The sequence below is a fragment of the Conger conger genome, chromosome 1, assembly GCF_963514075.1.
Source record: "Conger conger chromosome 1, fConCon1.1, whole genome shotgun sequence".
Lineage (NCBI taxonomy): Eukaryota > Metazoa > Chordata > Actinopteri > Anguilliformes > Congridae > Conger > Conger conger.
This window is the reverse complement of record NC_083760.1, coordinates 65060752-65084305: the sequence shown is the minus strand read 5'-3', so window position 1 is coordinate 65084305 and position 23554 is coordinate 65060752. Positions and strand designations below refer to the sequence as shown.

At 44.3% G+C, this 23554-nt stretch overlaps 1 protein-coding gene across 3 annotated transcripts in view; it reads right to left on the bottom strand.

Moving 5' to 3' along the window:
• ulk4 (unc-51 like kinase 4) overlaps window positions 1-23554 on the bottom strand; it is a 100120-nt gene that overhangs the window by 11571 nt on the left and 64995 nt on the right. For all 3 annotated transcript variants that reach the window (XM_061250220.1, XM_061250236.1, XM_061250229.1), the window contains exons 33-35: window positions 12448-12611; window positions 8754-8843; window positions 2886-3098 (exon numbers count right to left, since the gene is read on the bottom strand). In XM_061250220.1, coding sequence (XP_061106204.1) covers window positions 2886-3098; window positions 8754-8843; window positions 12448-12611 — 467 coding nt within the window. The remainder of the gene's footprint in view (window positions 1-2885; window positions 3099-8753; window positions 8844-12447; window positions 12612-23554) is intronic.

The window sequence follows — 23554 nt, the reverse complement described above, 5'->3', positions numbered from 1 at the left end:
TAACTGTTCCCTACATCATCTTCACTATAACAGAACTGCTCCCTACATCATATTCACTAAAGCAGAACTGCTCCCTACATGGCCTTTTTCGATTTCATTCACTATGATTGCAGCAGAACAGTTTCTAACACCATATTCATTAGAGAAAAGATTGTTCAGTCCACTCTATTCACTATAGCAGTGTTATATTATAAAAATAACTACGAGGCTCTGACTGCAAGACTTGCTTGAGCGAACAGAAAGATTTTTCCCAGCGGTTGGAAATCTAATGATGGTGAGGTTTCACACTTGAGCTGTGGAGATATAATCTGTTCTGAAACAATTTACAATTTTGAAATACGAATAACAATGTAAACCTTAAAATACATGTCTGATAATTGGCTGTTTTGCACTTATGAAAGTTGCTAAAAAAAACCAATAACTAATTAAAAGGAGACAAAACTGAAACTCCAATGTTGAATATGTGAAGATATAATTGTCATTTCCATGTCAATCTTGGGTGAAGGCTCAAAAAAGACACAGCCTAATAAACCCTGGACTGCAAGTCATTTCCCTGCATATCTCCAACCCTGAGTTTCAATGGGAATGAAATAATAGAGTAATACATTTCAACACTGTACTTGCTCCATTATAGAATAACCCCCCCGTTTTAAACCAAATTATATCCACGGCATTTTCATCTCGGGCTAATAGAATGTCACTTGTTATCACACCAGCCGGAGATGTAATGGTTTAGGGTTGCTTAGCAACGGCCTAATATTAAAGTCCTCTCCGCCTGGAGGCTCCTCAGAGAACCTCCAATTTTCAGAAGGACAAGCTAATGGCTTTCATACAATTACCGTGGACTTGAGGAACCCAGATACTGCGCAGAAGGCAGCAGGCAGGACCGGTATCAACACTGCCAAACCAAGAGCTCTCAAGACTACCTGTCCATTCAGCACTTGTCATTCTAAGCGACAGGACACTTTGGTTTGCATGGGCGAATATTTCCCATGAGCACTCTGGAACGGCCCTATCAATCCCCATCCACTGATGGACAGAGCAGCTCCACCGAGGCAGCGAACAAGCTGGATAAGCTCTGGCAGTCTGTCGGCTCTCACACGCTGCGTTCTTCTGTTATCAGGGCTATAAGAACAGAATTAAATACAGCGCTGGAGCCAGGGATGTGCACCAGAGCTTAAGGTTTGATGAAACCCATCGAATCGCACAGAAAAGGGATTTGAGTGGAACATGAGTATGTCACAAAGCTATGATGGACAGCCATGAGTTCCAGACATGGACGACTAACGCTGCATGTGACTGGCCGGTCAACATCGTCGCCTTTGAAACTGCAGGGGCATGAGTTTATGAATGAAACAATATTCACTGACGCCGTAGCCATAGTTCCCTCTCTCCAGTGTCAGTTAAATTGGGGCACTGGATTGGGATTCAATAAGCAAGTCTGTGCTGTTTACATTGTCTAACTGCTTGACTGAATTATTAAGCACATTACATGTTTAATTACACACAGAAATGAAGAGAAACACTTTTTTGAATTGTTTGCAGGGGACTATTGAACGTGAATTTGAATGAAGAGAAACACAAAATTGAATTATATCTTCAGTAAACCATCCATAATCACTATTTTGAATAAATGGTTATGGTAAAAGCATATGGCATTACATGGGGGGGGGGGGCATTACATAGAAAAAGATAAAGAAAGCAATGGTTTCCTAATGCATATAATGAATCCAAACTAATGAGATAAGGCAGCACAAAGCAATATCTATGGATTTCTGCAACAGTATATACTCTTTCTTATTGAAGGTGCAATGTTTAACAGACTCCAAAGGTAAATAGGTAAAATCAACAAAACCTTCCCTTCAAGACATCAAATCTTATAACACCCCCAATTCAACACAGACTAAAGTTTTCCCTAGCATTCAATGGGTAGGCATGCCACAGAAAATCTGACAAAATATAAAAATGTCCAAATTTGATTAAGGGAAAAAAACCATATCTGTATTACTGCAGTCTATAGGTGGATATCGTATATCTGTTCAATTTCATTTGAATGAATATATCTGATATATTATTCATAACTTGTCACACATTGGCCTGGTTACTACAGCAAAGTAGAAAATGGCTTCACAGCTGTACTGGAAGTGTGTCAGTTGGCTAACTACACTGGTTTGTTTACCTCACCAGAGAATTATCAAACAAGCCACTGTCTCTGGACTTGTGAAAGCTACATACTGTAGGTAATCAAACTTACAGTGCAAAAGACAAAGAAAAAGAGGCTCATTAGCACAGAGAAGATATTGCCTTCACAGTTAATGCCCCTGTTGTTGAGGAGTGCTGTTGTTGACAGTGCAGAGAAGGATGAGTTATCCCACAACGAAGAAGTGAATAGTCCCAGTGCTGCTGAATTGTGTTGAACTGTGTTAGCTGAATGACCCACACTATCAGTCTTGGCTCTATAAAGCCTGGGTCGGTATCCTCAAAATGGGCACCCAGTGTCCTGCCTAAAGAGATTTATGGGAAACACCGACACAGACCCTGAGCTACCAGGGCTATGCAATACACAGAGACAATGACTCCCACACACAAACCTACACATGTAATCATTCACACTGTCACACGCTCTCACACATAAGCAACATACGGCAGTACTACACAATAGGAAGTGAATTCTAAAGGGACATTGGTGTAGGGAGAGACACAAAACAATGGCCTACATGTTCTGTGATCCTCGGTGGACACTTTTTCCCATTACCCCTTTAGACGGCTAGATACAAACAGAAAACGCACTTTGATAAAAAGGCACACTTAGGATTCAACACCGCCATGCTCTTAGCCACTGCCGTGTTGTGTCAGACGTGCAGGGTAGCTGTGAAGGCACTCACCGTGTGAGCGGACACGGCGGGACCCACGAGGCGTTTCACCACCCTGAGGAGCAGCCGCTGCTGTTTGGGGAGGGGCTGCTGCTCCAGCGCGCGGCTCAGGCTCCGGATGTTTCCGGGGCGCAGAGAGTCCAGGCTGTCCCCCGCGTACAGTTGCAGCAGCAGGGACAGGCACTGACTGGCCACCTCGTACACCTCCGGGTCCCCGCTCGGCAACTGGGACCAGACAGAGACATGAAGGCTGGTTAGAACATTCCACAACATCCCCTCAGTCTACCGCTAAAGCACTCACTCAAGTTCCTACAGCTTCCTCTCACTACATCACTTCCTGTGTAGAAGTGGCATTTTTCATGAAGCAGGGATAACAAAAGTTCATCTCCAGTTCACTCAGTTTACTTTACTTATGGCTCAAAAGTCAATTTAATGTCCAAAATCAGATTTTGATAATTGCAGTGTTTTATGCAACTATCCTTCCATTTCTCTGTTAAACTGTTACCACCCGCCTGACAGCACTAGAGTGGAATGACAGTGACTGAGAGCTCAAGCTGTTCTGCAGGCTGAATGGAGGCTCAGGCTCATATCCCCAGTGTGCTGCATTGTTACTGGCTGAGCAGGATCCAGAGATCCCTCAGTGATGAATGAGTCTGAGGGGTGGCGGGGTTAGGCCCCTTTAGCTCCTCTGTACTGTGTGGCCCTTCCACACAGCCCAAAACCCACGAGCCACAACCGCACAAAGCCACAGCAGCCTCCTCAGGCCCCTAGTCCCGGTCCCAGAGGACCCGCACATTCACCTTCCTCTCAATGCAGCGCCCGGGCTGAATGCAGGGGCTTACAGGGTCATTGTTGCTGGTGAGAAGTCAAAACACAGATCACACCAGCTTAGCAGGCTTTAAAGAAAACTGCGCCTGCTCAATTGTTGTGGCTGACAATTGCAAAACGAAGAAAAAGAGAAAAGCAATCTAAACAAATGAAATCTAATGTGTAAAACGGAACAATGGATCCAAAGCACATTCCTAGTGCAGCGCGACTGTGTCATTTGAATGCCTGCGTAAGGAACCCATGACACCCGTCTTCCCAAGATCCCCAGTCCTGAGGCCTGTTGTGATTGGAGAGATGTGAGGATCTAGGAGACATCTTTTCATGACTGGTGAATACTTTCACAATGGTCCACACTACTGTGCTTTGTGAGTTCAAGGGTTAGCATGATTTGGAAATACGTCTAATCTTTAAATTAGACCTTAAACGGCTCTGAACTCTGAACGGGTAGTTGTCCTGTTGCTGCTAAAGAAAGCGCCAGTGAAGGAGAGCAGCTGTGACTCTCGGAGCTGCAGGGCTTTTTGTACGGCGTCAGTAGAAAACGGGCCACGTGTAGAAAGCGCTGACAGGAGTGTGACAGCAGTGTGTGAGAGGGCCCTGCAGAAACACAAACACGCTCGGCGCTGTGTGTGATTGTGTGACTCCGCGGTCCCGTCACAAAGCCTCCTCCGCACAGAGGACCCTTCAGTCAGGCTGCCGGGGCGCCGGGTTGCGCCCGGGCAGGAAGGCGCTGAAAACCTGTTGACACCGTGCCGGGGGACGGGGAGGAGGGGGGCGTTCGGCAGGAGCGCGGCAGCTCCGGTGACAGATAAATACGACGGCCTCTCCTGGTCTTGCCGCGGCGCGCCGTCTGCGGCACTGGCAGGCACAACTTCACGCCGTCTGAGCGCGTGGCTCAGCCCCACGCCTTCATCGCCTCGCTGTGCGGAAACTCGCAGCTGATTGGCTAACGTTCTGGCGGTGGGAACAGCTTATTGGTTCAACGTCAGTCACATAACCGTGGCTTTGCTGTGTGTGAGATTTTAAACTTGTTTCTTCTGCTGAGAGACACTGTTACAGTTATGAAGTGAAGAAATAAACAGGACAGCTGGTTGAAACCAAGAGATGGTCTACATAGTATATTGGCTTGCTGTGCCTAAATTAAAAGTTGATTGGCTAACGTTCAGAATCTGGCTGTGGAAACAGCTCATTGGTTCAATGTGAGTCACATAACTGTTGTTTTGCTTTGTGTGAGATTTTAAACTTACTGGACCACCGGCTTCTGATGACAGAACCTGTTACAGCTAAGTGAGGAAAAATACAAAATACAAAGTAGAGATGAGGTAAACAGCTGGAGATGTAGAGAAGGTGTTAAAAGTAAAGATAATGTAAAGAATAGAAATAGATGTTAGATAGCATAGACATAGAAGATTATGTACATGATATAGATGATGTAAACAGTACAGAACAGGGTTCATACTCCACTCCTTCCTGAGTGAGGGTTTATGAACATGACTCAACAATCTGTCAATGTGTATAAATAAATAATAATAAATAAATAAAAAAGATGTAGTCAGATCTTTAAATATTCATAAAAACATTTTCACATTTATTGTTCTTATTTTTTTTCATTATTTGTTTCATTAATGTCAACACAAAGGTTGAAATGAACAGCAGAGGTGATGTAAACTTGATGTAAACAGTGCAGAATAAAGTCAAAATGAGAGAAATGGGAGATTATGTAACGAGTGATTAAATAATCGCAAGCTGATTTTCGATAAGATGGGAGACCTATGATCCCACACTGGTGAGAGCCTGTAAGACACTGCCAACATAGGCTAAATCCTCACTGTTTCCCCAGGTCAAGTTACTGCACTATTGCCTCATTTTCATTATCTACCCACAGTACAACACAGATCCATTTAAACTTACAAAATATACTTAAAGGTTGATCCTGGGATATCATTTCAGACATGCAAACGGAGCAAAGATGGTGTAGTGAGAAACTGCTAACGAGTCGCACCCGTTTCACAGTGCTTCTTCAGACAGAGCATCATCATTCCAGTGTGAATCTTTTCTCCTCTCCTTTGCTATGTTTTGAGCATCCACGCACGTTACCAGAACTAAACAACCTGGCCACAAGGCAGGCGATAGGAAATGTATTCATTGACAAAACAAAACAGAATATAGCTTTATGTATATATCCTATTATAGCATTTTGTAGAAAATAATACAGACGTTAATACATTACAATATATTATAGGCACTTAGCAGATGCTCTTATCCAGAGCGACGTACAATAAAGTGCAAATCAAACCCAGGGACAAGTGCGCTGAGGACACTAGAGGAAAGTACAGTTTCGAGTCCTAGCGTGATCATGTAGATACAACTTGAACCCTTGAAGAGTACATGAACTTACCAGCATACCACGGTTGGCAGCTAGAATACCCCGAATACTACAATAATGATACATAAGTGCTATTATAAGCTATGGCATACGTTATTGCGTTATACATTATTCATGAGATTTCTATTTTGAACAATCTAGCTAGCAAACTAAGATTTCATTTACTCAATTTATGATATTAGCTAATGAATGAAGGAAACTCATTTTCCCAGAGGGAATTTGTTTTACAGACAATTAGCACAGCATGAAACAGAAATAAATGAGAAAGATGCTGTACGTAGTGCAGATCTATTGCGAAACACAACCTGCTTGTTTTTAACATCTGCCATTTTTTAAATTGTATCTTTCGTTTTGCTTGTCACATCCCAGGATCTGTCATAAACTAAGAATTACATCAGACCTCCACAAACTTGGAACTTGTGCAGCTGCGAATGTCTGGAATTAATCTATTATTATTCCAGTCTCATGATGTCTGGAGATGTTCATTATTATTTCAAAACCTCAAATCATAATTAAAGTTACTGGAGACAGATGAGGATTTATTACAGTCTGTAACAGAGTTTCCAGCAGAATTTCTGACTCTGATTCTTATCGATCCCAGGAATACTACACAGGACTGAGCACGCACTGTAGACACTGACCATGACTCGTCTCCTGGTCTCTCTACCTCCCTAGTTCCTCTAAAGGCAACACGCTGTTACAGTAGACGGTGCTCACATGGGGGTTCAGCCACTGTTAGTGAGGGACAATGCTGTTTCTAAGTACACTTCTCACAGTTCCAGCCTATTCATCAAGTGTTCGGGTTCTACCTGGGAAGAAGTTTGATTACTGGCTTTGATTGTGTTTAAATGGAGCCTTTATACATTATGACAATGTGTAGCACGACGTCCTTCATGAGTCTCTGTAATCAAGGCTTTATATCCAGCGGTTCTGCGATTACAGAGCCTGCAGTCTGCCGGAACATTCTATCCTCATATCAGTGAAGGGAATGTAATTACATGCGAGGAGAAGGTAATGCACACTCCACTTCTTTTCATTAAATAACAGCTTATGAAACACTGACGTCTGTCCAAATGCTCTTTCCAGAAGGCGAGTGGTGTAGTGCATGGAAACAGCATATTGGCCACGGGCTCTGTAGGCCTACAGACTAGATTATTGTTTTTGGTTCCATTATGCCCACTAATTTGGCGGATATTATTGTATATTGCCTTTGTTCTGTTTTCTATTTTCTATTCTTTTAACCTCTGTAAAGCACTTTGAGGCTGGAGATGGGACGTATGGGACGCAATAAAAACAGAGCCACCGTTATTATTAATATTAGTACTGGTTTCCACCGTAGCACAGTCTTCAGCACTGCAGGCCTGTTTTCTGAGACTGTGCCCCTGGGTACACAGACATATGGTGGCCTCTCGGTGAAGGCTCGGTCTCTCTCCACAGGCAGGAACATATGGAGAGAGGGGGTGGTGCAGCCGTACCCTGGAATAAACGCGCTCCCACCGATCCAGCAGTTCCCTCTGTCCCTCATCCCATCCCTCCTCCTCTATCCCTCTCTCCTAGCCTACTTTTCTCTCACCTTCTCCTCTTCCTGCCCCCCCCCCCCCTCGTTCTCTCTCTCGTTAGGAAACGTCATCTAATTGCATGTTTCCCTGTCCCTTCTCAGTGGGAGTCGATGTTGCGCTGGCACGCCATGCCAGAGTCTAATTATTTTCCGAGCACCGCAAATCACATGAGTAAACAGCGCGAGTCTAATCTGTGACAGTCCCCGGGCTCAAACGAGGTCCGCGGCGTTAATGCGACACGCTCACGGGCCGGTCTTCTTCACTCAGACAGATAGGACCCTCTCCGTGTGAGAAAGCACTTTTCCCATTAGTCCCTTCATGTGCTTCAGGTAGAGTCTGAGTCTGATAAAAACCCTCAGCAGAATACCGCTCTGAATGTTCCCCTGACTGTTGGTGTGATTCTCTCACTGCAGTGAGACGTAATGAGCTGACAGCACCTACTCCTGCATGTGTTTGCACTGCTATTTTCACTATATATGGAAATGTTCCATGAAATCACACAATAGAATGATCATCATTATGCTTTCCAAAATTCTAAATCTCCACTGGTTGCCCCTGCGACACTATTTATTACAGTGAAATCCCTGTTATTATGATGTTCTTGCAATCATCAAAACTGCAGGAGAGTCCCCCCCCCCCCCCCCCCCCCCCAGAGTATTAGGCAATGTAGCTCATTACTGCTACCTGCATTATGTTCAGTGCAGTATTGTATTTCTGCCATGATATTCAAAAATACAATCATCATTCATTATAATGCTTAGGACTTTTTTACAAATATCCAATGGCCCCAAGTTTCCAATACCCCCACACCCTTCCTCCCCTCTGTCTCACACACACACACACACACACACACACACACACGTGCGCGCACAGGGGCGACATTGGCTCAGGCAGTAGGTTGAAGGGTTGCCAGTTCGATCACGCCCTGGCACTTAACCCCCAAATGCTCCTGACAAGCTGGTTGGTGCCTTGCATGGCAGCCAATCGGTGTTGGTGTTTGTGTATGAATGGGTGAATGAGAAGCCTAAATTGTACAGTGCTTTGGATAAAGGCGCTATATAAATGCCAATCATTTACCATTTACATGCACACAGTCACACACACACTGACCATCTCGATGAGCAGGCTGATGAGGTCTGTCAGTGGCTTGTTGAGAAGCAGGAGGCCCTCTGCAGCTTGGGTATCCTCTCCTTTCTCTGACTGCACCAGAAACAGAGCGAGAACAACAAACAGAATGAAGACCGAGGTGAGACAAGATGGAGGAGAACAGACACAGGGGAGAGAGGAGACAGACAAGTCAGACATGCTTACCAAAAAGAGGAAATACAAAATAATACACTGAAAGTGAATTTTAATATAGAAAACCTAGAACCAGTCCTCAACAAGGAACAATATGGGATTACCCTTGGATGCAAAAAGTTATTTCTTTTTACATTAGAAGAAGAACATCCTCATGATGTCGAAATGTGTGTTGTTTGCTCTTTTTTTATAAAGTAGCAACAAATAACTTTTTTCATACGAGGTCAGTTCCATGTTGTTCCTGAGAGTGTGGTTTTTAGTCTTATGGAGTCAGATGAGGACCACCCCAGCCCTTTTCTCAGGATTATACGTTTTCTTGGCTGTAACCAGCACCACACGGATTGAGGGACACTTTAGGCCACAATATTTTTTGCTTGCATTTTTATATAATTTAAACAAGTGTGCAAAATGTACAATGAATGTGTTCTATTCCATGTGAAATGCAGTTTAGTAAAGATTTAGATTTACTGTAATGGACTGTAGTGTTTACTGGTCCTTCTTCCAAAGCTCCTGCTTTTTGGGCCTACTCTAACATCATGGAAACTAAACACGCAGTCTTTTTTATCCATACTTGTAAAGATTTTTTTACTTGTTAAGAATTCAAGGAAGAGTTGTTTTTTTGTTACTTTCTTACACATTTTCTATTAGTTTCAGCAACTGTCACATTAAGCCTTACATATAAAAAGAAATGTGAAAAGTGATGCTTGCAAAGCACAGCCTCAAAGTTAAGGTAAAAAGCAGCCACAGTCTACAAACCACACAGGAGAGTAAAGAATCATCTTTCACATCATAACTTTACATCAGCTTCTGCCTTGGCAAACACAGGAGGTCTTTCCATCTCCTGACTTTCAGACTCGCAACAATGACAGCAAATTCAATTTTCAGAGCGCCGGTGCGTGTGGATTCTTCTCACCCCCCCCAAAATAAAATGACTGGAGAGGTCTTGGCAGCTTCGTACTTTTGGTGTTTATTTTCTGTCAGCTGAGAATACTCGGGAAGGCTGAACAGCTGCAGCGATGCGATTATTTCCCATTTAGAGCTCAGAAAGTTTCCTTCCTCGTTTTCTTAATTGTGAAGTGCTGTGGTTAGCTTATTCATCCGTTTAAAATATTAATGCAGGATGATTCTGACGGAAAGTGTGGATGCAGCCAAGAAAGAGGGAGAGAGAGAGCGAGAGAGCGAGAGACAAGGAGAAAGAGAGAGAGAGAAGGAGGAAGAGAGAGAAGGGGAGAGAGAGAGGGAGAGAGCAAGGGATGGAGAGGGAGAAAAAGAGAGAGAGAGAGGGAGAGAAAAATAGAGAAAGAGAGAGAGAGTTGGGTGCATATTCATCCTTATCATTACCAGTAAGTGTGGGATATGCACAGGCTGTTTAATGAGCTCAACTTTGGTTTGCCCTCTTCCTGAGTCTGTGTGTAAAAGTGCTAGCTGGGCAGCTCAGAGTCAGTCTAAGAGCCACTAGCACTGCTCAGAGACCTTATGAGTCCTGAACAAAAAGGCTCATTAACATGGACCACAACAACTACTGATGATAAACCCTAACAATGGTGACTAACCCTACATTACTGCCCCCTCCACGACACACCAACCAATCAAATCATCTGAATAACATCCATCATTCTTAATGCTTTCACTGATTGTTCAAACATATTTCTCATTGCACTGTATTTAAACAACAAAGAAAATGCCATCACAACAAAGGCTATTATTATTACTCAAGGTCATTTCTATCACTGCGGTATGACAATAGTTATCAGGGCCAAAAGCAATATAGAGTTGTTATTTTCAGTGTGGCCCCAACTTATTTTCAGTGTAGCCTCAAGAGGTATTTATTGTGTGAAAACTGTAGACATTTTCAGTCTACACAATGTTTATCCTGGGACTGCAACGTTATATAAGGATTGTAAATGTATTTTTTATACACTTCTATACACACATTTTATTTGGTATTTATTTAACTTATTTAAAACTTTGATTGTAGCGTTAGGGCAGATCAATTTAATTTCCTGGAATTGCAGCAACACTCCGCAAACCACAACACTGTTTATCCCTCCCCCTTCTCTGGGAACGCACTGACGTTGAAACCCCTCCATGCCATTGCCTTGAATTATTGTTATACAGTGTTTTGGTACAGAGTGTTGCTCCGTCAACTGCATTCTTGAGACGAGAATTTAAGGACTATAAACGCAGGCAGAGGGTGAGTCAACATGTCAGTGTGCCTTTTTCAATGATAGGAAGGGATTTACAATGGTTACAATGTTTTAACACAAACATCTTACCTATTGTACCTTTAAAACATCGTTTTTGTGATTATTTCGTTTTTTACACCGGTTAAATGAATACTTTCATTATAAATATGCATTAAAAATAAAACCTTTGGTTGAGAACTTGCCTGACATTAAATAATTTATTCAGCCCACTTGCCAATGTTAACTAGAGTTAAAGAACATCTACCTAGTCTTGCAAGCCCTTCCTCCCCATTTCTTATACACGAATGCAACTAGCAAAAGTGGCCGTTAATTTAATGATACATTTTTGGTTGAATTGACAGTGTGCCATCAACATTGTATTTACATATTAAGTTCCATCTTGCTTGCGAGCTTGCATGTTTTCTCATATGTAATGAGAAATATTCCATATCAGCCAGTTAGCGAGCAAGGTATACTATAACTATTTTTAGCTTTTAGCTAGCTAGCTGGCATTAACACTGTCGGTGCATTTATTCTGTGTAGCTAGAGCTTGCTGGTCAGCCTGACTTAATGAACTCACTTTGTTGGTGTTTATGACTAGCCTAATAAACTAGCTAAAATAGCTGTCGATTTAACTTTAAGTTTTCTGTTCCTGTAGCTACGCAGTCCAAGCTAGTCTCTTTTTGGCTGCTCTCGCTTTACTGTATCCAACACGTTTTCACAAATTGAGTGCTTGCTTCCACTTTGGACAGACTGTGAGACAGGCAGCTGTTAGCCTGTCCAAGCGCTACGTCATCTAGCAACGACATGCACACAATTGTAGAAGAACTGCGAAATAGCATTGAGAGTTTTGAAATGGGTGAGATATTGAGGTTCAAAATGTTTTGTTTTTAATGGAACGCAACACTACCGCACTCACTATAATGATGTGTACAGATATGAATATAAAAGTGCAGCATATGAGTCCTTATCTGCTGAACATGATAATCTAATAGTCTTAATTACAATTTAATGGTTATAATTGGGTTCAAAACTTAAAATAAATACTAAGAAGACAATCAATTGTTACTTCTGGGAAATCCAGTTTTCTGGACAAAATAAATGAATGCAGTAGTGGCTGCTTTCAAGGGTTATTTGAATAGGGCACCAATTAATCTTTGCAACTTTTGTTATTGTGCTGCAGTTTAAATGGGGCTAGCATCTCCTCTCACTAGCACAGGGAGAAATGAAAAAGGAGGTGATGCTTTGGAAGCCTGAGCTGAGGAGGCAGAGGAGGAGGAACAGCAGCAGGAGAGGAATAGGAGCAGGCGGAGGTGTACCTGGAGGGCCTGCCGCACCACGGTGGAGGTGCTCCTCAGCATGCATTGCAGGATCTCCAGTAAGGATAGGAGCTCCGAGCTGGCTTTGAGGCCGCCCTGCTCCTCACCCAGCAGGTACAGAGCCCCCACATCTACCAGCACACTCTGGAGCAGCTCCACCAGCCCTACAGGGGAGAGAGGGGCCAGACCAACAGCCCTGTGAGTCAGCAGTTCACTCTAGACGTCTTTACAGCACGTCAATCATCACAGCTGAATGAGCAGCCTGATCCCCAGACCTGCAACGCCATCATTACTTACCGCCTACTAAAAGGGGAACACACACCACACATCCACACACTCGCAACACACACACACACCCACGCATACACACCACACATACACACCACACACCCATGCATACACACCACACATCCACGCATACACACCACACATCCACGCATACACACCACACACACACCCACGCATACACACCACACACACACCCACACATACACACCACACACCCACGCATACACACCACACACACACCCACGCATACACACCACACATACACACCACACACCCATGCATACACACCACACACCCACGCATACACACCACACATCCACGCATACACACCACACACACACCCACGCATACACACCACACACACACCCACACATACGCAATTACGTATCAACCCACAAGAGTAAACCCTTTTTAGCAGTCAGGGTTTGATTCTGCACCATTGGTTTCTACTCTCTGTGAATCGTGCAGAGAAATGTTTGCGCAGAGAGGCAGGCGGACGTGGTGATCGCCCGTGCACGACGGACGGCTGGCAGGCTCCACACGACGGACTGGTAGAGCACAGCAAACAGCCGGCCCTGCGCCCAGCTGCAGCCAGAGAGGACACGCTCCACAACAGCACATTATGAAAGCGAAAAGGAGGGGAAAAAAGAAATTAACAACCGTCTTTTCTGAGTTCATGTACCAATTACAGAATACCCGGAGGACAGAAAGATGGTATCTTTCACCACCGCTACAGAGCCTTTGGATTTTCCACTCGCAGCGCCGAAGAGATGTTAATCAGAGATGAATCGTCCGCCTTTAACTTTCCTGGTGTCTCTCTCTTAGTCTCTCTGACCTGTCAGCCGGCGTCGAGGCAGGTGCTCGAGTTCTCACGGCGCGTGAAACCGCGTACTTCACCTGAACACCCTTCATCTTCACTAGACATATTCTCTCAGATAACTTGGGCGCATTCAGGAAAAGATTCAAGGGTACACATGAGGTTCTCTGAAAGCTTATCGCTCCTTTAGCTCACAATCGTCAATTAAGAATTCATATCAAACTTACATTTCAGGTCCAGGAGAAAAAAAGAGAAAAAACCTGGTTGATATTTTGAAAGTGAACTGCTTTGCAGGTGCAAGAGGTCACATTAATAGGAAGGCCTTTACAATCTGATTTATGAATGCTTTTTATGCCCAAAATAATGTCTCACCTGGATTTTCAATGGCCTACAACAGGAAGGAGAGGGCTGGCGTGTCCACATGAAAGCAGTGATGTGCCCTTTGGTAATCACACAGACATTGCCCCTGCGGTATTTCCCCTGGGAGAGGGGCTTGGGCTGGCAGAGTGCCCCCAGATCATTGCCAAATAATCACTCATCACATCCATATGGGCTCCTGTCTGCCTGCAGCTGAGGGGGGAACAGCCTCAGATAAAATGGGCTCACAGTTATAACTGGCCCTTCAAAATGAGGGAATGAAGGATGAATTGTGAAACCAGTCCAAAAAGCTTTTCTTCAAGTTTCTGCTTGCCCCATAGAATGTGGCGTTGAAGGTATCTACACTTGACTACCTGAACAAAACATGCATTCATAACACTAATCTTCTTTCCAGCAATTTACTGGCACCCTACCACAACTGTAATAGCAGATAGATCAAACCTATTACAGAATCTCTCACACCACTAATTTGAAACTTTATAATGTCGGCGTAGTTAAAGGGTTGTCTGCTCTTTAAACTAGGAAATTACAGCCGGCCTCTGTGTAATATGCCTTCTGTAATTGCATCCTCCTTTTTTCCCCCCATTCTATTTCATGCTGCAGCTGCTGTAACTCCAGCCTGAATTCTGCAGCACACTCAGGGGCAGTACCTCTGTGAAGAACACTTGCGAATGGACCACTAATGGTGCTTTAGAACAGCTGCTGCTCATCAAAACAAAATGGAAACACAGAGGCACACATGAAGAAAGCATGAAAGATATTAATGAACAATCGTGATAAACGGCTCACTGCTAGCGCTTTGCAGCCTGCAGGCTAGTTCAGCAGAAAAGAAGATGAGAGCAACTCTCGCCACACGTCTGAGACTGTACCTTTTAAACGTCTCACTGACCTTCTCCTTTACCCATAATGTGAAAAATATTTCACATTTCGCATTTCTGACTCATGTAAAGGTCATATTTAACAGCCACAGAGAAGTGTGTTGTGGAAATCATTAGGCACGCTCTTGCCATTTATGAAATTTCAGTACCAACCATTCGCTTGTCACTGGGGGTGACAGACCTGAGAACACAGGATGGAGAAATCCCAGTAAGCCACAAAATGAAAAAGCACAGCTGTTGAAGAAAGCACATCTACCACATGAGGACCATTATGCAATTACACAAAAGCCTGCCAGGTGGCTGGTGATGCATTAGGTGTAAATAATGGGATATAACTTTAAAATATGAGCTGATTGACAGCAGGGTAGGTGAGAGAGGTATCCGACAAATCTCTTGTTCTGCAACACAGTTCCGGAAGACCTCCCTCCCATCCACTACAGACAGGGCCTGTTAGCACAGCTGTGTGCTTCAGTAATGTGGGAAACAGGAAAGCAAGGGGAAGAAACGCAGATCATTTCAGCCGAGTGCACTCAACCATGGATTCTTCTCCCTGTGATACGTCGACTTACGTGGAGACATCAGCCATGTTTCGCCAAACCGAGTAAGGACTCCCTTATTAAGAGCTCTTCCTAACTAGAGCCTGTATTACTGGGCCAGATATACAGGGAGAAATGTGAGGAGATATAAAGGGAGAAATGGGGAGACATAGAGGGAGAAATGTGAGGAGATATAAAGGGAGAAATGGGGAGATATAGAGGGAGAAATGTGAGGAGATATTGAGGGAGAAATGTGAGGAGATATTGAGGGAGAAATGGGGAGATATAGAGGGAGAAAAGTGAGGAGATATTGAGGGAGAAATGTGAGGAGATATTGAGGGAGAAATGGGGAGATATAGAGGGAGAAATGGGGAGATATAGAGGGAGAAATGGGGGAGATATAGAGGGAGAATTGGGGGAGATATAGAGGGGGAAATGTGAGGAGATATAGAGGGGGAACTGTGGGGAGATATAGAGGGGGAACTGTGGGGAGATATAGAGGGAGAAACGGGGGAGATATAGAGGGAGAACTGTGAGGAGATATCGGAGAAATGGGGAGATATAGAGGGAGAAATATGAGGAGATAAAGAAGGAGAAATGGGGAGATGTAGAGAGAGAAATGTGGAGAGATGCAGTATAGCATGTGCACTTCTCTGTGCATCTCTGGAGATAATTGAGGAAAATCGCACCACTCTCATGTGTCAAACAAGAAAAAACAAGATTGCGAGACAGTGTCATTCATTATTCAGGAAAGCTTCCATACTGACATGAGTGATCAAAGCACCAGTGACACTGGGAAAAGGGTCCAAGACACACTTCTGTATGCAGCAATCTGAGTGCCAGCACTGATGCAATCTTTAGCTTTTCATTGTAATATACAGTAGGCCTGGATTCAATCAATATTTGTCCTTAACTTCGACAAAAATAAATGTGTTTGTTACTTGTTTACACAAACAGACAAATGAATTCAGCTATCGCAAAAATTAACTTGTCATACTGTTTTGAAGAAAGTAAAGCTTGCTCTTGTTAGTAAATCAAAGTTAAGGATACACATGGAAGCATACAAATGCACACCCAAAATATGCCTCAAAAAGTGGGAGCAAGGGCAAGTACACCATCACCAGGCCTTAGTGACGACTGGGCTGTTCTCCATCACCAGGCCTTAGTGACGACTGGGCTGTTCTCCATCACCAGGCCTTAGTGACGACTGGGCTGTTCTCCATCACCAGGCCTTAGTGACGACTGGGCTGTTCTCCATCACCAGGCCTTAGTGACGACTGGGCTGTTCTCCATCACCAGGCCTTAGTGACGACTGGGCTGTTCTCCATCACCAGGCCTTAGTGACGACTGGGCTGTTCTCCATCACCAGGCCTTAGTGACGACTGGGCTGTTCTCCATCATCAGGCCTTAGTGACGACTAGGCTGTTCTCCATCACCAGGCCTTAGTGACGACTGGGCTGTTCTCCATCATCAGGCCTTAGTGACGACTAGGCTGTTCTCCATCACCAGGCCTTAGTGACGACTGGGCTGTTCTCCATCATCAGGCCTTAGTGACGACTAGGCTGTTCTCCATCACCAGGCCTTAGTGACGACTGGGCTGTTCTCCATCATCAGGCCTTAGTGACGACTAGGCTGTTCTCCATCACCAGGCCTTAGTGACGACTGGGCTGTTCTCCATCACCAGGCCTTAGTGACGACTAGGCTGTTCTCCATCACCAGGCCTTAGTGACGACTGGGCTGTTCTCCATCATCAGGCCTTAGTGACGACTAGGCTGTTCTCCATCACCAGGCCTTAGTGACGACTAGGCTGTTCTCCATCACCAGGCCTTAGTGACGACTGGAGATGGGAAATAATGGTCAGAGCGTGTGAAGGACAATGTTTCTCTGATTTGGGGATGGAGCAAAAATCTTCTGCTTGTTCAAACATGTCCAGTGTCTGTACCAAATCCTCTGCCAGTGACTCATGCCCAGTGTCTGTACCAAATCCTCTGCCAGTGACTCATTGCCAGTGTCTACAAAAATCCTTTGCCAGGTGTCTGTACTGAATCCTCTCCCCGGTGTCTGTACTGAATCCTCTCCTCAGTGTCTGTACTGAATCCTCTCCCCGGTGTCTGTACTGAATCCTCTCCCCGGTGTCTGCACTGAATCCTCTCCCCGGTGTCTGTACTGAATCCTTTCCCCGGTGTCTGTACTGAATCCTCGCCCCGGTGTCTGTACTGAATCCTCGCCCCGGTGTCTGTACTGAATCCTCTCCCCGGTGTCTGTACTGAATTCTCTCCCCGGTGTCTGTACTGAATCCTCTCCCCGGTGTCTGTACTGAAGCAGTGCAGACTCTGTATCCCTGAGGGGCGCAGAGCTCCTGGGGCGTATCTAATTAAATACTGTCACGCTTTGTATGCTTTTGCAGCTAATTATCAAGTGCAAATGAACAGAAATGAGCTGCACTCTGATTTCAATCTTCAGGTCACATGTGACGCACCCATGTCTTCCTTTCATTAAAACACAAGGGTACTGCCAGTACCAATTATTACACACAAACTCTGCTAAATCATCCCCTAATGAATCTCTAGTCATATTCAGTGCAGGAAGCCAACTGTAAATCCTCAACACGCGATCATTGAGCATCACATTTCAGAGCGTGCATTTTCCCTCATACGTAGTGTTTGTGGACCATGTTACACAACTCACAATAGCTGTGGTCAAAGGCGCCATTTTGACTTTCAAGTGATGCAATGTCTAACGGCCCTTCACCTGCTTCAGACAAAGTCCCATGTTCTTCAGCGGAGGCTAATTACGCTAACGAGGCGGAGGCTAAACGTCAGCGCGCTACAGAAGTGAGAGGTGGCCAGGGGAAGCGCTCTCCGCTCTGGGAGTTGGTCTCAGGCCCATGTCACCTCTCTCCATCCCGGAGGCTTCTTATCTGCAGCTCCAGAGAATCGGAGGAGCGTGCCAATTATAAAATCCATCTGACGCATTCCCATGCTCCGTCTCTCACACCAGCGCCCCAGTCACACCTTAAACAGCCAATTAAAAGCTGTTTCTTCTCCTCTCCTCGCTCAGTGTTCTGGAGGGCACTGCTGCCGCACCCGGAACAGCTGGAGATAGTGTTAATTGGCAGAGTTATATTTAGTGCTGGGTCAACAGTTTCCTAGACGCAGGACGTGATTTTCGCATGAGGATGCTGACTCCTTTAAAAATAACTTCCTGTAATGAGAGCGGTGGAGGAGAGCGGGAGCAGAGGGTCAGGTTGGCTGAGGCCTGCAGTGGACACTGCTGGACTGAGGGCACGGGGGGGAGGGGAAGGGGTGTCAGCCTCGAAAAACGTGAGCGAGCAGCTCCTTATATTACTACAAACCCAAACAATCACATCCACACACCGGAGAGGGCTCCCACGTGTGCTTTAACTCTAGTGCTGGTCTCTTATCGGGGGACTCCAGTCTGGTCAGTCTACAGATAATCACGCAATCTTAGACACTGCCATAAATCAACAGAAACTTTGTATCATTCTGAAGTACAGAGATGTAGATACTATAGACAAATAGAAAAGGGGTTAGGGTATAAAAAAATGTTTGTAGGATAATACCATTTTAAGGAATATAAAAAATGTGATTCTCATCCAAATAGTATTGACATTTATGTGTGCTGGAGTTAGCTTGTTAGCAAAGTGGAGAAATAACAAACAGGCAGTACTAAATTATGCATGTCCCTGTAATATAACATCAATGTGCCTGGTGTTGCTGCACTTTCAGTAGTGTGAGGGAAAACTTTCAAAGCTAAATACACTGAGGATCATGTATGCTATGCACCTTTAAGATGTGCTAAAAATGGAAAAGACTTGTGGGATCACTGGATTAATCACTAATCATGCCCACCATAACTGTCTGTTTTCCTAACATATTGAGAGGAAAGAAAGTAAACTGGGACAAAATGTCAAACAAAATACTAGTATCCAAGTCCCCACACGAATTCAATATATTCAAAATATTCAGCAGAGTAGTATTCCGCAATCTATCCATGGACAAAAAAAAACAATACACCAGGGTTACTCAACTCCAGGTCCTGCAGGCCTGTAGGCATTTGCTCCAACCAAGCACTACACCCCCTGATTTCACTAATGAGCTTTCTTCCTGAATCTTCCTGTATCGCCCTATCTGCTCCTCCTTCATACGTACGTATGTCTACAAGGGCAGTCCTCTGTGGATACTCTAGATCAGGGATCATCAACTTAGGCCCTCGAATCCAAATCCTGCCCTGGTTTTCTTTTCTCCCGGGTAACTAGTGCTACTGATTGGCCAGACTGTCTTCACACCAGACTCCCAGGAGGGTGGAAATCCAGCAGTTCTCAGCCCTGGAGACCGTGAGTTGCTGATCCCTGCAGTAGATATTGGCTATGCTGATGACATCAGGCAGTGCCCTGATGTAAGCGTAGCTTACACCTCACTGGGCAGGGATGCACAGCAGCCGGAGGAATGGGCAACAGCAAATAATATGCTTCTGAATGGGAAGGATTCTGTCGAATTAAGAACTTATTTTGTTAAAAAACCCCCCTCAACCAGTCCCTTTAGCCTTGGGCGGACAGGCTGTTCCTGCAGTTACATGCTCAAAGTACCTTGGATTTATTTCAAACTCAGCAGAGAATTTCACATTGATAATGCGGTGAAGAAGGCCTCTAAGCATTTTTTAATGGTGATTGCACGGAATGGCCTTCCAATCAACGGCCTTGTGGGTATTTATAACACGCTAATCCGGCCAAGCTGGGAGTGTGATGATGGTGGGCTGCTCACGAACGAGCAAAGTGCAGAAACGCGGCTATTGAGATGACAACTGACACAGAGACTACGCGTTAAAACTTCCATGCCAACAGACACAGAGAGAGAAGACCACAGTCAAACTCACTGCGGACCATTCCCTCCATCACCCTCTCCCACCCAGTAAAGGAGGAAGAACTGGTCAGATAATTCATGAAATTTCCTTCATCAGGACAAAGATCAATTGATTAAAAAGGGCCACCATTTTTATTATTTTTTAAATTTATTTTCTAGGATAATGGTTTACAAAAATGACATCTTTGTATTGTGAGAGAGAATGAAATAAGAACAATAAATCAAATACCTGCAGACACTGTAGCCCGCAGGGGTTGTGTAGCATTGCAATAGATCAACATTTACAATCAAAGATTGAACAAGGTACTGAACCTGCATTGCTTCAGTATCTAGGTATAAAATGCAAAAAGCTGTGTAAGTCACTCTGAATAAGCGAAATATCTGTAATATCTGTATAAACCTGTCAGCAGGGCACAAGAGAGCTTTGAGCAGTGGATAGATGCAATGTTCCACAAGAAAAAAATTGGATAGCCCCCAAATTATGTACATTTCTCATTAAGTGCATAATCAATGGCAGGTCAGTCCACTCTGCAAAACAGCTAAGACACAAGTACGTGCCACAGCTGCTGATGCACATAAAGTAAATATAAAGGAACTGGTCAAGTCAGCTGGCAGTTTTATTTGTTTAGCAAGGAAAATCGATGACATCAGATTTTAGGGTAGTTCTGGCCAACATGGCGTCCCTCACTGCTGTAAATTACTCTTCATTTGTAGGCGGCATCATGAAACGCCTGTCGGGACTTTCAGGTGGATTTCAAAGATCTTCGTCACCTGTAATCCAAATGACATGGAAGCATACCAGCAAACCCTCAAAGGCTTAATGCCAAATGCAGTCCATTTGACCTGCAATGCCCACATTGTAGCACTGGCAGTTGCATTTGGCCAAGTGACTCACAGGAAATATAAAAAACGCCTTTTTAAGCCTTGTAACAGCAGCAAGTTGCGATGCACACTGCTTCGAAAGAACACAACAGCAGAGCTCACAATAAAATTCCCACCAGAGTCATTCAAAACACCGGGCAGTTGGTATTCTGCTGAGCCATACTATTCCCAGAACCTCCTTTTCTATTCCAGGTTGTGGACCTGGAGACAGGCCTCCAATCAAATGCTCCCGTTCTGGCACAGCTCATGTCAAGGGTTTGGGGGAAAAGCTCACGGTAATTGTAGAACAAGGCACTGGTTTGAGAGCACACTAATCAGCATACATAAATCATTCAATACGTCTGACCAACCAAGAAAAAAAACAAACCTATGAAACACTTGCTTGGCCGATGGAGAGCGCAGTCATAGCAATAACTAGTCAATGCGTCGAAGAATTCAGAGAAGTTGCACAGAAACTGACAACATGTTACAACCCACATGCACTCCAAAGAAACCTTTTCAACCAGCACACAAATTCCTTGAGGCTGTTAGGGTTTTTGACCTGCACACTTCACTTGACAAAACTCCCTCCTGGACTTGATTAGAGGATTTGACAGCACTGCTCTTCCCAACTTGTCAATTAAAAATTATTTGCGCAGGAAAACAGCACTTCAATTGTGCTGGTGGAGTTCTGGGACAGAGGTGAGAACATGTTTCAAATATTTCACAGAAAGCAAAACAATGCTTTTCCAAGCCAACCAACTCCAGAGATGTAGAAAGGTACATTTACTCCTGTGGACAAGCTTACACCAACCATCGTCAAGCCATGACAGGCGATAATGTTGAAGATGATTCAATTCAATCATGTCCAACTTTAAATCTTCCATTTCTCATCTGTTTTATTCCATTAAATTTTTTTATTAGCCTTCCTCTGCTGCAAAGCATATTATGAATGGCCGTCTATTTATAATTGCATCGCAGGTGATATAACTGCACTTTTTATGCATGTGGGCTGCTTCCCACAGATTAGAAGAACAGCGCTGTAGAAATAATACACATAAAATATGCCCCTGCCCCATGACTGCACTTCCAAAAAGCACACTGAATGCAGAAGGAAAGTGTGGGACCATTGCTGTCAATCAATGTTAAGAAGCAAATGACATTTGGTGAAATGTACGATATCAGAGAGGCTCATCTGACCTCACTGTGAGGGATGAATGAAATGCAGGTGAGAAAGCTGCCTTGGAAAAATTGCGACATCTAAAGTAACCAGAAATACAAAAAGGTATTAAAAAAGGTTTAAAAAATACCTCACTTCCAAAGGCTTTTCAAATCACAGAAATAAAAGCTGGTCTTTTTAACAGGAATTACACATTTTATGTCTGAAATAACCAGTGAGTCAGTGTTTAAAGTCTGAAGGTGGTGCAAGCATCAAGTAGTGGAAAGCACTCGTATTGAAGGAACTGGAAAGCCAGCATGCTGTAGCAATACAAAGGACATGCCAATGCGGCTGCTATTGAAAGGGCACCACTGTGACCCGACAAGAACAATGACACATTTTCAAAGGTTTTTCTAAATGCGTATGCCCATGTTAAAACTGGTAGCTTGCATCTGTTGCTTTCCAATGTCCAAAACATACCAGCTGGGCAAAGATACTAACCTTCAATTAAAATTTCAATTACAAGGAGAGCCTGTTGAGTTGAGTATAGAGGGCAGTGCAGCGGAATAATCGTTAAATCCAAAATAATGATAGGGTACATGTGCAACACTGCAAGAGCTTGGGAAAGACCACACGCATTGTAAAGAACATGGTTGTGTGGACCCAGTGCATGGAGACCGAACCACCCTACCTGAACCAAACTTCTATTGACGGACTCTGGTATGATACTGCACGTAACAAGCAGCAGGACATGGTTAGTTTCGTCTCCTGCTAAGAAGCTTATCTCTGATGCCAGCGTGGAAAGGATTTGACCACCCGAAGACCTCAATGCTTGCTGTGAACTCATGCAAGCATTCATAAAACGCATGGGAAAAGTTATGAGCGCTTCTTCGAGCCGATATCTGGAGCTGGGACTGTAAGGACACACACTTTGAGGACGTTCTCTGGGAGTGAGGAGCACACTGCAGCTGTCACTCAGACGATGACGAATGCTCATGCACCCAGGTGACTCACAACAACGTCACCAAAGTGAGAAACAGAAACATCCATCACAGCACCTCCGTACTGTCATAGCACAGACCATAGTAGAGGAGAGTAGTCTAGAGCAGAGTGTAGACCTCATTAAAGTAGTGGAGGTCTAATGGAGTACAGAGGTCTCATTAAGGTAGTGGAGGTCCAATGGAGTACAGAGGAGTCTGGGTCAGAAAGCCCTGTGGATAGGTCAGTGTGGACAGGTCAGTGTACCCAGCCGAGGTGTACAGGTTCACGCTGGATCACTCTAATGAGCTGGCCAGGAGCTACAACTC